The sequence below is a fragment of the Oncorhynchus clarkii genome, chromosome 22 (genome assembly GCF_045791955.1).
Source record: "Oncorhynchus clarkii lewisi isolate Uvic-CL-2024 chromosome 22, UVic_Ocla_1.0, whole genome shotgun sequence".
Classification (NCBI taxonomy): domain Eukaryota; kingdom Metazoa; phylum Chordata; class Actinopteri; order Salmoniformes; family Salmonidae; genus Oncorhynchus; species Oncorhynchus clarkii.
Window position 1 is genome coordinate 53,262,080 of NC_092168.1, and position 15,053 is coordinate 53,277,132.

The following is a 15,053-nucleotide window of genomic DNA, read 5'->3' on the forward strand; positions in this document are numbered from 1 at the left end:
ATGTTATGGGGATATTTATATAAAGGAAATTTGTCTTTTGTGTCTGTTGAAAATTAAAGATTACTGACAGAGCCATAAGAAAATATTGCTTTATTTATCTGATCATATTGTAATATATTTGTTAGGTTTTCAGTAGGTTCAATTAGGTTCACTAGACTATATGCGTCATTTAAAAATTTTTCAATGAACATTCGAACAGTCCGGCCCTCGTCTTGTAGCTGATTTTTTTATTTGGCCCTCCGTCCATTTGACTTTGACACCCCTGATCTAGACAATCCAGAATACTCAGACCACCCAGACATTCCAAACCATTCCGACTACCCAAACCATCCAGAATTCCCAGACTATCCAGACTACCTAGAAACGGCCAACAGCTTTCTTCTGGAAAATGTGAAGTCCAATATGGACAAAGGGGGCGTTGTTGGGGCTGTGTTTCTGGAGATAAGGAAGGCTTTTGATACTGTTAACCATGAGATTCTCATCACAAAATTGTCCAAGGTCAACCTTTCACCCAATGCCTTGAGATGGATGAAATCATACATTGAAGGCAGAACTCAGTGTGTCAGAGTGAGCAATGAGCTGTCGCCCACTCTTAGCTATGATGTGGGCGTGCCCCAAGGGTCAATACTGGGACCCCTCCTGTTCAGCCTGTACATTAATGATCTGCCTTCTGTCTGTACTGGGTCTGAAGTTCAAGTGTATGCAGATGATACAGTGATTTATGTGCAAAGAGCAAACAACAAGCTGCACAAGAACTCACTACTGTAATGGTCCAGGTTACAAAGTGGCTCAGTGACTCGTGTTTGCATCTCAATGTGAAAAAAACTGTTTGCCATGTTCTTCACAAAGAGGGCAACAGGTTCTACTGAGCCAGATGTCTATGTGTCAGGGGAGAAGCTCCAAGTGGTATCTGATGCTACTGAGCCAGATGTCTATGCGTCAGGGGAGAAGCTCCAGGTGGTATCTGATTTGGTCTTGGCCATAGTGGAGTTTGGAGTGTGACTGTTTGAGGTTGTGGACGGGTGTCTTTTATACTGATAACAACTTCAAGTTCAAATAGGTGCCATTAATACAGGTAACGAGTGGAGGAGAGGAGCCTCTTAACGAAGTTACAGGAGCCAGAAATCTTGCTTGTTTGTAGGTGACCAAATACTTATTTTCCACCATAATTTGCAAATAAATTCATTAAAAATCCTAATGTGATTTTCTGGATTTCTTTCTTCTAATCTTATCTGTCATAGTTGAAGTGTACCTATGATGAAAATTACAGGCCTCTCCCATCTTTTTAAGTGGGAGAACTTGCACAATTGGTGGCTGACTAAATACTTTTTTGCCCCACTGTATATCCACAGTAAAACGAGTCCTATATGGACATAACCTGAAAGGCCGCACAGCAAGGAAGAAGCCACTGCTCCAAAATCGCCATAAAAAAGCCAGACTACGGTTTGCAACTGCACATGGGGACAAAGATTGTACTTTTTGGAGATATGTCCTCTGGTCTGATGAAACAAGAATATAACTGTTTGGCCATAATGACCATTGTTATGTTTGGAGGAAAAGGGGGGAGAGTTGTAAGCGAAGGCACACCATCCCAACCGTGAAGCACGTAGGTGGCAGCATCATCAGGAAGTTAAAGCTTGGGTCGCAAATGGGTTTTCCAAATGGACAATGACCCCAAGCATACTTCCAACGTTGTGGCAAAATGGCTTAAGGACAACCAAGTCAAGGTATTGGAGTGGCCATCACAAAGCCCTGACCTCAATCCTATAGAAAATGTGTGGGCAGAACTGAAAAAGTGTGCGAGCAAGGAGGCCTTCAAACCTGACTCAGTTACACCAGCTCTGTCAGAAATGGGCCAAAATTCACCCAACTTATTGTGGGAAGCTTGTGGAAGGCTATCCGAAACGTTTGACCCAAGTTAAACAAGTTAAAGGCAATGCTACCAAAAACTAATTGAGTGTATGTAAACTTCTGACCCACTGGGAATGTGATGAAATAAATAATTATCTCCAATATTATTCTGACATTTCACATTATTAAAATAAAGTGAGGAACCTAACTGACCTAAGACAGGCAATTTTTACTAGGATTAAATGTGTTGTGTTGTTATTTGTTTCTATTATTATTATGCATTGCTGGGAAGGGCTGTCAGTAAGCATTTCACCGTTAGTCTACACTTGATTAATCAAGTGTTCAGTCTCAAAGTACAAACATTATCATGTGATAAAAGCATTGTATTTATTAAGAAAGCATGTTGTGAAAATAATGACAACAAACCATAGACACATGAATCTTTACACAAACAGAATGTCCTCAAAATATCTCCAGGATGACAGATGTCACCATTCATCAGAACAGTCTGTCAGAAAGTTGCTTGGTTGTCTCTCTGCAGTAGCCAGTCCCCAGGGTGTTGCTTGGTTGTCTCCCTGCAGTAGCCAGTCCCCAGGGTGTTGCTTGGTTTCCTCCCTGCAGTAGCCAGTCCCCAGGGTGTTGCTTGGTTTCCTCCCTGCAGTAGCCAGTCCCCAGGGTGTTGCTTGGTTTCCTCCCTGCAGTAGCCAGTCCCCAGGGTGTTGCTTGTTTGCGCCTCCCTGCAGTAGCCAGTCCCCAGGGTGTTGCTTGGTTGCGCCTCCCCGCAGTAGCCAGTCCCCAGGGTGTTGCTTGGTTGCCTCCCTGCAGTAGCCAGTCCCCAGGGTGTTGCTTGGTTGCCTCCCTGCAGTAGCCAGTCCCCAGGGTGTTGCTTGGTTGCCTCCCTGCAGTAGCCAGTCCCCGGGGTGTTGCTTGGTTGCCTCCCTGCAGTAGCCAGTCCCCAGGGTGTTGCTTGGTTGCCTCCCTGCAGTAGCCAGTCCCCAGGGTGTTGCTTGGTTGCCTCCCTGCAGTAGCCAGTCCCCAGGGTGTTGCTTGGTTGCCTCCCTGCAGTAGCCAGTCCCCAGGGTGTTGCCTCCCTGCAGTAGCCAGTCCCCAGGGTGTTGCCTCCCTGCAGTAGCCAGTTCTCAGTGTTCATACAATACATATTACAAGGCTTCTTTCCTTTTGTTCTGTTGTCTTCAGACAGTAACATGTTAATATGTGGTTAGTCTGGAGGTTCATCTGAAACATCTTCAGTCTCTTCCCACACATGAACCATGTACCCAGAGCAAGAGGCTCTATCTTGGGCCCAATAATATTAACTTACATAACTCTGTACATACTTAGAGCAGGCTGTTGCCTGGGCCAACAGGATGCACTATGGTTACAGAGGAGTGGTCTTTACATAGTAGGTATGATGGATGACGGTAGAGGAACAACATGTACTGCAACCTCTCAGTCATTAGAGAAGTCTTCTGAGAGAATCATGTAATGTCACCGCCTGGCCCTCATCAGACCCCATGTCTCCATGTGATCTGTGAGCTTTTTATTCATAATATCTTCAGCAAAAATACCTCCAGATTCCACTAGATACAAACAATGAAAGAGTATTCATGTTGCAGCCACACAGAGAGAAGGGCTATGCTCCAAATGTTTAAAGTGTGAACATGTTCACATCCCTCCACTGATTAGAAAGAAAATGACTGGTATAACAAATATGGTGGAAACTCCCAGTTGACCATGCCACCACCAATACAATGCTTTTAGATTTGTGGGAAGTAGTGAACAAGCGCATACTTCAGGAGATATTGGGACGTGCACAAGGGCTAATCATTCAACCTGACGACCTCCTCAGCCAACCAGCTGCCTCACATCAACACAAGTAAAATCAGACAGGAACAGGCATCTGGGAATACTTAAGGCCTCATTTAAAACATGTGGCAAGTTGATCATGTTAAATCCCAATGATGTTCTTTGCCAGAGTATTAACTGATTACATGAAGTCTGAAACAATTAGTGTTGGAATAATATATTACATATTTTATACGTTAAAGTTCTCTGTTTTGGACTGTTTCAACAGTTATTTTTGGAATGGACTGCTGAGACCAAGGAGGACATGAAATGTGTCTTCAACTCTTCATGCCATAAAGTACTAATAAGTGTATGATATAAAATTGTAACATAACATTGTTAAAGGAACCCAGCTGGAATGAACAATCAGTCCCTCCCATCTCCTCCACAGTGTTGGCATTAGCCTCCTCCTCCAGTCCCCTGCCTGCTACTCCAGTCCCATCTAGTCCCCTGCCTGCTCCTCCTGTCCCCTGCCTGCTCCTCCAGTCCCATCTAGTCCCTTGCCTTCCTGGTCTGACTGTACAGCCCCACCAAGACCCATCACTATTCTGACTGTACAGCCCCACCAAGACCCATCACTATTCTGACTGTACAGCCCCACCAAGACCCATCACTATTCTGCCTGTACAGCCCCACCAAGACCCATCACTATTCTGACTGTACAGCCCCACCAAGACCCATCACTATTCTGACTGTACAGCCCCACCAAGACCCATCACTATTCTGACTGTACAGCCCCACCAAGACCCATCACTATTCTGACTGTACAACCCCACCAAGACCATCACTATTCTGACTGTACAGCCTCACCAAGACCCATCACTATTCTGACTGTACAGCCCCACCAAGACCATCACTATTCTGACTGTACAACCCCACCAAGACCATCACTATTCTGACTGTACAGCCCCACCAAGACCATCACTATTCTGACTGTACAGCCCCACCAAGAACCATCACTTTTCTGACTGTACAGCCCCACCAAGACCCATCACTATTCTGACTGTACAGCCCCACCAAGACCATCACTATTCTGACTGTACAGCCCCACCAAGACCCATCACTATTCTGACTGTACAGCCCCACCAAGACCATCACTATTCTGACTGTACAGCCCCACCAAGACCCATCACTATTCTGACTGTACAGCCCCACCAAGACCTATCACTATTCTGCTGGGACTCAAACAGGGAGAAAGAGACACCAAGAGGTTTCTGCTGTGTGGTCCATAGTCCATTTCTGCTGTGTGGTCCATAGTCCATTTCTGCTGTGTGGTCCATAGTTCATTTCTGCTGTGTGGTCCATAGTCCATTTCTGCTGTGTGGTCCATAGTCCATTTCTCATTCTCTGAGCGGCTCTCCCTCCTCCTCCTCCTTTGTTTACATGTGACATAGACGGGGTCCAGGTGTTTACATCTTGTGGACATGTTGTTGTTTACATATTGTAGGCCACATAAATGGGGTCCAGCTGGTCAGCCAGGAAGCCATCCCGTAGGTGCATCCTCTGTTTCTCTCCTCTTGAGTTGATAGGTATAACCCCTGGATCCACCACCACCACCACACCCACTATCAGGTAGTGGTCCTCCAGAACCACGTTAGTCACCAGGGGAACTAGGTCCAGAGCCTCCTGCTCTGACCCAGACAGCTCCACTACTACCACCAGGAGGTTGGTCCACGTGAACACAGCACTGAAACAGGGAGGAGAGGGAGAGAAGTTCAGATTATACCATCAGCATTAACAGTGTGAGCTCCACTACTAGCAAGTAAAAACAGAACAGAGAGGGGGATAAACAGGGAAGGCAGGGGAGAGAAATGGGGGAAAGCAGGGAAGAGAGACGGGGAAAGGCAGGGGAGAGACAGGGGAAGAAAGGGGAGACAGAGGAGAGACGGGAAAAGGGGAAGGCAGGGGAGACAGGAGTTCAGTTGTCAGATATAGAACTGATCAAGTTTGACCTTACACAAATAATTTTAGAATACATGCTACACAACACCTGACATTGAAAGATATCACGAGCCTCTGAGTTAATCTGTATATTGCGTGTAGATGTGGGACTATAGAGTCTCCTGTGTGTAGATGTGGGAATATAGTCTCCTGTGTGTAGACGTGGGACTATAGAGTCCCTGTGTGTAGATGTGGGTCTATAGAGTCCCCTGTGTGTAGATGTGGGTCTATAGAGTCCCCTGTGTGTAAATGTGGGACTAGAGTCTCCTGTGTGTAGATGTGGGACTAGAGTCTCCTGTGTGTAGATGTGGGACTATAGAGTCTCCTGTGTGTAGATGTGGGAATATAGTCTCCTGTGTGTAGATGTGGGAATATAGTCTCCTGTGTGTAGATGTGGGACTATAGAGTCCCCTGTGTGTAGATGTGGGTCTATAGAGTCCCCTGTGTGTAGATGTGGGTCTATAGAGTCCCGTGTGTAGATGTGGGTCTATAGAGTTCCCTGTGTGTAGATGTGCGTCTATAGAGGCCCCTGTGTGTAGATGTGGGTCTAGAGTCTCCTGTGTGTAGATGTGGGTCTATAGAGTCCCCTGTGTGTAGATGTGGGTCTATAGAGTCCCCTGTGTATAGATGTGGGTCTATAGAGTCCCCTGTGTGTAGATGTGGGACTATAGTGTCTCCTGTGTGTAGATGTGGGACTATAGAGTCTCCTGTGTGTAGATGTGGGACTATATAGTCTCCTGTGTGTAAATGTGGGACTAGAGTCTCCTGTGTGTAGATGTGGGACTAGAGTCTCCTGTGTGTAGATGTGGGACTAGAGTCTCTTGTGTGTAGATGTGGGACTACAGATATGTGGGTATAGATTAATGTGCCTCACCATTCAGCGATGCTCTTGTGTGAGCGGATAACAGATGTCTCGATGTCGATGGGATGATACCTCATCCCTCTCAGCTCCAATGTCTCATCCAGAGACCCCACCACATAGAGAGCATCATGACGTTCTGCAACACAGGTTAGCAATGTCCAATAAGAACTAAATATTACACAGCATTTCAAAAACTACTTCCTGACTCGGTGCCGGCGTCCCCTGTATAGAGCCTCATTATTGTTGTGTTACTTGAAATTATTACTTTTTATTTTAGTCCACCTGGTAAATATTTTCTTAACTCTTCTTGAACTGCGCTGTTAGTTAAGGGCTTGTAAGTACCGGTAAGCATTTCACTGTAAGGTCTACACTTGTTGTATTCGGCGCACGTGACAAAGAAAGTTTGATATGATTTGAATGGTGTCTGAGTACAGTAGGTGTATAGGAGACTCTTCTCAGTAATCTAGAATAGTGTTGGAGCAGGTTAACGTCAGTAGGGGTCATTGTTAACGTCAGTAGGGGTCATTGTTAACGTCAGTAGGGGTCATTGTTAACGTCAGTAGGGGTCATTGTTAACGTCAGTAGTGGTCATTGTTAACGTCAGTAGGGGTCATTGTTAACGTCAGTAGGGGTCATTGTTAACGTCAGTAGGGGTCATTGTTAACATCAGTAGTGGTCATTGTTAACGTCAGTAGGGGTCATTGTTAACGTTTGTTAACTCTCCTCTAGGTAAACCTTTACTAGTCCTGTATTAGTCGTGCTTCTACACCTGCATTGCTTGCTGTTTGCGGTTTTAGGCTGGGTTTCTGTGTAGCACTTTGAGATATCAGCTGATGTACGAAGGGCTATATAAATAAATGTGATTTGATTTATTAACAGACCTTTACTAGTCCTGTATTAGAGGACCTTTACTAGTCCTGTATTAACAGACCTTTACTAGTCCTGTATTAGAGGACCTTTACTAGTCCTGTATTAACAGACCTTTACTAGTCCTGTATTAACAGACCTTTACTAGTCCTGTATTAACAGACCTTTACTAGTCCTGTATAAGAGGACCTTTACTAGTCCTGTATTAACATACATTTACTAGTCCTGTATTAACAGACATTTACTAGTCCTCTATTAACAGACATTTACTAGTCCTGTATTAGAGGACCTTTACTAGTCCTGTATTAACAGACCTTTACTAATATAGCAGTCTGTAACTCTGGGCCTTTACTAGTCCTGTATAAGAGGACTGATATAGCAGTCTGTAACTCTGGGCCTTTACTAGTCCTGTATTAGTGGACTGATATAGCAGTCTGTAACTCTGGGCCTTTACTAGTCCTGTATAAGTGGACTGATATAGCAGTCTGTAACTCTGGGCCTTTACTAGTCCTGTATTAGTGGACTGATATAGCAGTCTGTAACTCTGGGCCTTTACTAGTTCTGTATTAGTGGACTGATATAGCAGTCTGTAACTCTGGGCCTTTACTAGTCCTGTATTAGTGGACTGATATAGCAGTCTGTAACTCTGGGCCTTTCCTAGTCCTGTATTAGTGGACTGATATAGCAGTCTGTAACTCTGGGCCTTTACTAGTCCTGTATTAGTGGACTGACATAGCAGTCTGTAACTCTGGGCCTTTAATAGTCCTGTATTAGTGGACTGATATAGCAGTCTGTAACTCTGGGCCTTTACTAGTCCTGTATTAGTGGACTGATATAGCAGTCTGTAACTCTGGGCCTTTACTAGTCCTGTATTAGAGGACAGATTTTGCCATCTATAGTGTGGGCAAAAAAAAATTAAAATAATAATAACCTGCTTCATGTTTGGTCTGCTTCGTGTTTTAAATTTTGCCATGGAAAAAAATATTGCAAAGATGCACTAAATCTGAAACCGACTGGATCCTGAACAAACTTCTCTAGCGCAAGCCATAAAACTGCTGAAGAAGACGGCTAAATAGCTTATCAAATGGCTAACCTAGACTACCTGCACTGAACACTAACTTTTTTAACTAACTATCTTGCACTGGACTCCATGGCCACACACTGGACTCCATGGCCACACACTGGACTCCATGGCCACACACTGGACTCCATGGCCACACACTGGACTCCATGGCCACACACTGGACTCCATGGCCACACACTGGACTCCATGGCCACACACTGGACTCCATGCCTATTATCTATCCTGTTGTCTAGTCACTTTACCCCTACCTACAGTATACTGCTGTTACTGTCTATTATCTATCCTTTACCCCTACTTACAGCACATTGCTGCTACTTTCTATTATCTATCTCGTTGTCTAGTCACTATATTCCTCCTGTCAATAGTTCTATTTTTTATTACATTTAGTATCTTTATCTTTAATATTGCATTGATGGAAAAGGAGACTTAAGTAAGCATTTCACTGTTAGTCTACACTTGTTTACGAAGCATGTGACAAATAAAATGTGATTTGATTGATCTGATGTCTGGACTCTAACCTCCGCTGGCGTCGGTGAGCTCAGTGCGTCGTAGGAAACCCAGGTATCCTGTTCTGGCCCAGACCGTCTGCGTGTCTCCAAAGCTCAGCTTGGTGTTGAAGTGGTCCGCATGCAGAGCATCCTCTCCATACACCGTGTAGTAACCTGTTGCATTGTGGGGGCTGCTCACCCACACCTTATACAATAAGATGGAGAGGTGTTAGCAGAGAGACAGGGGAAGATTTTATATATAAACTTTAAATATAAAAATAAACGTCCTCTCACTGTCAACTGCGTTTATTTTCAGCAAACTGAACATGTGTAAATACTTGTACGATCAGAACAAGATTCAACAACTGAGACATAAACTGAATAAGTTTCACAGACATGTGACTAATATAAATTGAATAATGTGTCCCTGAAGAAAGGGGGAGTCAAAATCAAAAGTAACAGTCAGTATCTGGTGTGGTCACCAGCTGCATTATTAAGTACTGCAGTGTATCTCATGGACTGCACCAGATTTTCCGTTTCTTGCTGTGAGATGTTACCCCACTCTTCCACCAAGGCAGCTGCAAGTACCCAGACATTTCTGGGGGGAATGGCCCTTGCCCTCCGGTCCCGGACGTGCTCAATGGGATTGAGGTCCGGGCTCTTTGCTGGCCATGGCAGAACACTGACATTCCTGTCCTGCAGGAAATCACTCACAGAATGAGCAGTATGGCTGGAGGCATTGTCATGCTGGAGGGTCATGTCAGGATGAGCCTGCAGGAAGGGTACCACATGAGGGAGGAGGATGTCTTCCCTGTAACGCACAGCGTTGAGATGGCCTGCAATGACAACAAGCTCAGTCCGATGATGATGCTGTGACACACCGCCCCAGACCATGACGGAGTCTCCACCTCCAAATCGATCCCGCTCCAGAGTACAGGCCTCGGTGTAACGCTCATTCCTTCAACGATAAACGCAAATCCGACCATCACCCCTGGTGAGACAAAACCGCTACTCGTCAGTGAAGAGCACTTTTTGCCAGTCCTGTCTGGTCCAGCAACGGTGGGTTTGTGCCCATAGGCGACGTTGTTGCCGGTGATGTCTGGTGAGGACCTGCCTTTACAACAGGCCTACAATCCCTCAGTCCAGCCTCTCTCAGCCTATTGAGGACAGTCTGAGCACTGATGGAGGGATTGTGTGTTCCTGCTGTAACTCAGGCTGTTGTTGTTGCCATTCTGTACCTGGTCCGCAGGTGTGATGTTCGGATGTACCGATCCTGTGCAGGTGTTGTTACACGTGGTCTGCCACTTCGAGGATGATCAGCTGTCCGTCCTGTCTTCCTGTAGCACTGTCTTAGACATCTCACAGTACGGACATTGCAATTTATTGCCCTGGCCACATCTGTAGTCCTCATGCCTCCCTGCAGCATTTTTATTACAACTTTATTTAACCAGGTATTTATATATATAACCCTTTATTTAACCAGGTATTTATATACATAACCCTTTATTTAACCAGGTATTTATATATATAACCCTTTATTTAACCAGGTATTTATATACATAACCATAACCCTTTATTCAACCAGGTATTTATATACAGTGCCTTGCGAAAGTATTCGGCCCCCTTGAACTTTGCGACCTTTTGCCACATTTCAGGCTTCAAACATAAAGATATAAAACTGTATTTTTTTGTGAAGAATCAACAACAAGTGGGACACAATCATTAAGTGGAACGACATTTATTGGATATTTCAAACTTTTTTAACAAATCAAAAACTGAAAAATTGGGCGTGCAAAATTATTCAAACATGGTGGTGGCAGCATCATGGTTTGGGCCTGCTTTTCTTCAGCAGGGACAGGGAAAATGGTTAAAATTGATGGGAAGATGGATGGAGCCAAATACAGGACCATTCTGGAAGAAAACCTGATGGAGTCTGCAAAAGACCTGAGACTGGGACGGAGATTTGTCTTCCAACAAGACAATGATCCAAAACATAAAGCAAAATCTACAATGGAATGGTTCAAAAATAAACATATCCAGGTGTTAGAATGGCCAAGTCAAAGTCCAGACCTGAATCCAATCGAGAATCTGTGGAAAGAACTGAAAACTGCTGTTCACAAATGCTCTCCATCCAACCTCACTGAGCTCGAGCTGTTTTGCAAGGAGGAATGGGAAAACATTTCAGTCTCTCGATGTGCAAAACTGATAGAGACATACCCCAAGCGACTTACAGCTGTAATCGCAGCAAAAGGTGGCGCTACAAAGTATTAACTTAAGCGGGCTGAATAATTTTGCATGCCCAATTTTTCAGTTTTTGATTTGTTAAAAAAGTTTGAAATATCCAATAAATGTTGTTCCACTTCATGATTGTGTCCCACTTGTTGTTGATTCTTCACAAAAAAATACAGTTTTATATCTTTATGTTTGAAGCCTGAAATGTGGCAAAAGGTCGCAAAGTTCAAGGGGGCCGAATACTTTCGCAAGGCACTGTAGGTCTATAACAGTTTGGGTCTAGAGTGTCTCCCACTTTGAAGAGGGGGATGACCCCGGCAGCTTTCCAATCCTTGGGGATCTCAGACAGATGCTGCTGGAAGTGGTGTTGGAGGGCCAGTAGGAGGCACTATTTCCTCTGGTCTAAAAAAATAAATATCCCAATGCCCCAGGGCAGTGATTGGGGACACTGCCCTGTGTAGGGTGCAGTCTTTCGGATGGGACGTTAAACGGGTGTCCTGACTCTCTGGGGTCATTAAAGATCCCATGGCACTTATCGTAAGAGTAGAGGTGTTAACCCTGGTGTCCTGGCTAAATTCCCAATCTGGCCCTGAAACCATCACGGTCACCTAATAAACCCCAGTTTACAATTGGCTCATTCATCCCCCTCCTCTCCCCTGTAACTATTCCCCAGGTATTTGCTGCAAAATGAGAAAGTGTTCTCAGTCAACTTACCTGGTAAAATAACGGATAAATAAAAAAGGCTAGTGATAGGGGTTGCAACAATTTTAGCAGATAATTTTAGAAAGAGAGGGTCTAGCCCAGCTGATTTGTAGAGATCCAGATTTTGCAGCTCTTTCAGAACATCAGCTGTCTGTGTTTGGGTGAAGGAGAAGCGGGAAGGGGGGGCTCGGGGCAAGTTGCTGTGGGGGGTGTTGGCCGGGGTAGGGGTAGCCAGGTGGAAAGCATGGCCAGCCGTAGAAAAATGCTTATTGAAATTCTCGATTATCGGTGGTGACAGTGTTTCCTAGCCTCAGTGCAGTGGGCAGCTGGGAAGAGGTGCTCTTATTTTCCATGGACTTTACAGTGTCCCAAAATGTTTTGGAGTTTGTGCTACAGGATGCACATTTCTGTTTGAAAAAGTTAGCCTTTGCTTTTCTGACTGACTGTGTATTTTGGTTCCTGATTTCCCTGAAAAGTTGCAAATCAGGGGGGCATTTTCGATGTGAATGCAGAACGCCACAGGATGTTTTTGTGCTGGTCAAGGGCAGTCAAAGTCTGGGGTGAACCAGGGGCTATATCTGTTCTTAGTTCTACATTTTTTGAACTGGACATGCTTTTTTAAGATGGTGAGGAAAGCACTTTTAAAGAGCAACCAGGCATCCTCTACTGAAGGGATGAGGTCAATATCCTTCCAGGATACCCAGGCCAGGTCGATTAGAAAGGCCTGCTCGCTGAAGTGTTTTAGGGAGGCTAGCTCAAGGCTAACTGGTGCTTGCTTCGGGACAGAGACATTAGCCAGAGGTAGCCACTCAGATTGCTAGCTAGCTGCAATGATCCGGTGTAAAGGTTCAGGGCTTGCGGTAGGAATCCGGAGATGTGGTAGAGAAAAAGCAGTCCGATATGCTCTGGGTTGATATCGCGCTGTGCAGACTGGCAGGTATTACCAAGCTGAGGCTTGCTTGTGTCTAAGTTAACAGTGAAGACCGCTAGAAGTGGCTAACTGACTACTAGCCAGTAGCTGGCTAGCTTCTGATGGGGGTTCAGGTTCTAAAGTATAAAAATAGCAGATCCTAACCACATTGGGTGAGGCGGGATGCAGGAGAGTATATTCAGTCCGTAGATTGAAAGTGAGATTAGAATATATATGAAATCTATACGAAAAAAAAACTAGGGAGAAAACTATATTTACATGGGACAAGACAAAACACATGTCCGACTGCTACGCCATCTTGGATAATCCTAAGGCACGTTCACGCAGATGAGCATGGACCCTGGGCATCTTTCTTTTGGTGTTTTTCAGAGTCAGTAGAAAGGCCTCTTTAGTGTCCTAAGCTTTCATAACTGTGACCTTAATTGCCTACCGTCTGTAAGCTGTTAACGTCTTAACGGCCGTTCCACAGGTGCATGTTCATTAATTGTTCATGGGTCATTGAACAAGCATGTGAAACGGTGTTTAAACCCTTTACAATGAAGATCTGTGAGGTTATTTGGATTTTTACTAATTATCTTTGAAAGCCAGTCCTGAAAAAGGGACGTTTCTTTTTTTGCTGAGTTTATATGCACACTACTGTTCAAAAGTTTGGGGTCAAAATTCTGAGACTGGTAACTCTAATGAACTTATCCTCTACAGCAGAGGAAACTATGGGTCTTCCTTTCCTGTGGTGGTCCTCATGAGATGAGAGACAGTTAACTCTAATGAACTTATCCTCTGCAGCAGAGGAAACTCTGGGTCTTCTTTTCCTGTGGTGGTCCTCATGAGAGCAAGTTTCATCACAGCACTTGATGGTTTTTGCGACTGCAGTTCAAGAAACTTTCAAAGTTCCTGAAATTTTCCAGATTGACTGACCTTCATGTCTTAAAGTAATGATGGACTGTCATTTCTCTTTGCTTATTCGAGGTGTTCTTGCCATAATATGGAATTTTACCAAATAGGACTATCTTCTGTATACCACCCTAACCCTAACCCATGTTACAACACAGCTGATTGGCTCGAAAGCATTAAGGAAAGAAATTCCACTATTTAACTTTTAACAAGGCGCACACATGTTAATTGAAATACATTCCAGATGATTACCTCATGAAGCTGGTTGAGAGAATGCCAAGAGTGTGCAAAGCTGTCATCAAGGCAAAGGGTGGCTACTTTGAAGAACCTCAAATAAATTTAGATTTGTTCAACACTTTTTTGGTTACTATGTCATTTCATAGTTTTGATGTCTTCACTATTATTCTACAATGTAGAAAATCGTCAAAATAATGAAAAACTCTGGAATGAGCAGGTGTCCAACATTTTGACTGGTACTGTATACTATAGCTATCCTCCAGGGCCATACATAGTCATATAGTAATGATCATCTGCCTCATAGTAGGACAGATAGAGGACATATAGCCATGTAATATGACCTGTAGAATTTGTCTCACCTCTCCCAGGTGGGAGTCTCCTAGAGGTCCTTTGGTCTCTGTGTTGGCGATAACCACCTTCACCCCAGGAAGGATCTGGTTAATAACAGAACACATTGTTACTACGGTAACCCTAACCTTCACGCCAGGAAGGATCTGGTTAACACAACACATTGTTACTACGGTAACCCTAACCTTCACCCCAGGCAGGATCTAGTTAACACAACACATTGTTACTACGGTAACCCTCACCCCAGGTAGGATATGCTTAACACAACACATTGTTACTACGGTATCCCTCACCCCAGGTAGGATCTGGGTAACACATCACATTGTTATTACGGTAACCCTCACCCCAGGTAGGATCTGGGTAACACATCACATTTTTACTACGGTAAACCTTCATCCCTAGGTAGAATCTGGTTGACACAACAATCAGATAACACAGTGCAGACACTAAATATTTCAGTCCAGTATAATATAAGAATCTATCCATGAGGTAGGTGTCTTACCTTGCCAGACTCCATGAGAGACAGACTGTGTGGAGAGCCTCTCTCTACCATACGAACCCTGGTGATATTACACACACAATAACTGTTATTAGTCAACCAATAACACATCAGATTACACAACACAACATTAGCCAATCAACTGATTCGTTAAGGCCTTCCTGGACATAAAGACCTATATAATATGGTCCTGGACATAAAGACCTATATAATATAGTCCTGGACATAAAGACCTGTATAATATAGTCCTGGACATAAAGACCTATATAATATAG

The 15,053-nt window shown here is 44.3% G+C and overlaps 1 protein-coding gene across 4 annotated transcripts in view; it reads right to left on the minus strand.

Annotated features, from left to right (window-relative positions):
- Window positions 1-2,219: 2,219 nt before the first annotated feature.
- The window catches only part of LOC139381021 (disco-interacting protein 2 homolog A), a 207,914-nt gene continuing 195,080 nt past the window's right edge, over window positions 2,220-15,053 (minus strand). For all 4 annotated transcript variants that reach the window (XM_071124256.1, XM_071124254.1, XM_071124253.1 and 1 more), the window contains 5 exons: window positions 14,782-14,839; window positions 14,291-14,365; window positions 8,969-9,143; window positions 6,512-6,635; window positions 2,220-5,383 (listed from right to left, as the gene is read on the minus strand). In XM_071124256.1, the coding sequence (XP_070980357.1) occupies window positions 5,131-5,383; window positions 6,512-6,635; window positions 8,969-9,143; window positions 14,291-14,365; window positions 14,782-14,839 (685 nt within the window). In that variant the 3' untranslated portion in view covers window positions 2,220-5,130. The remainder of the gene's footprint in view (window positions 5,384-6,511; window positions 6,636-8,968; window positions 9,144-14,290; window positions 14,366-14,781; window positions 14,840-15,053) is intronic.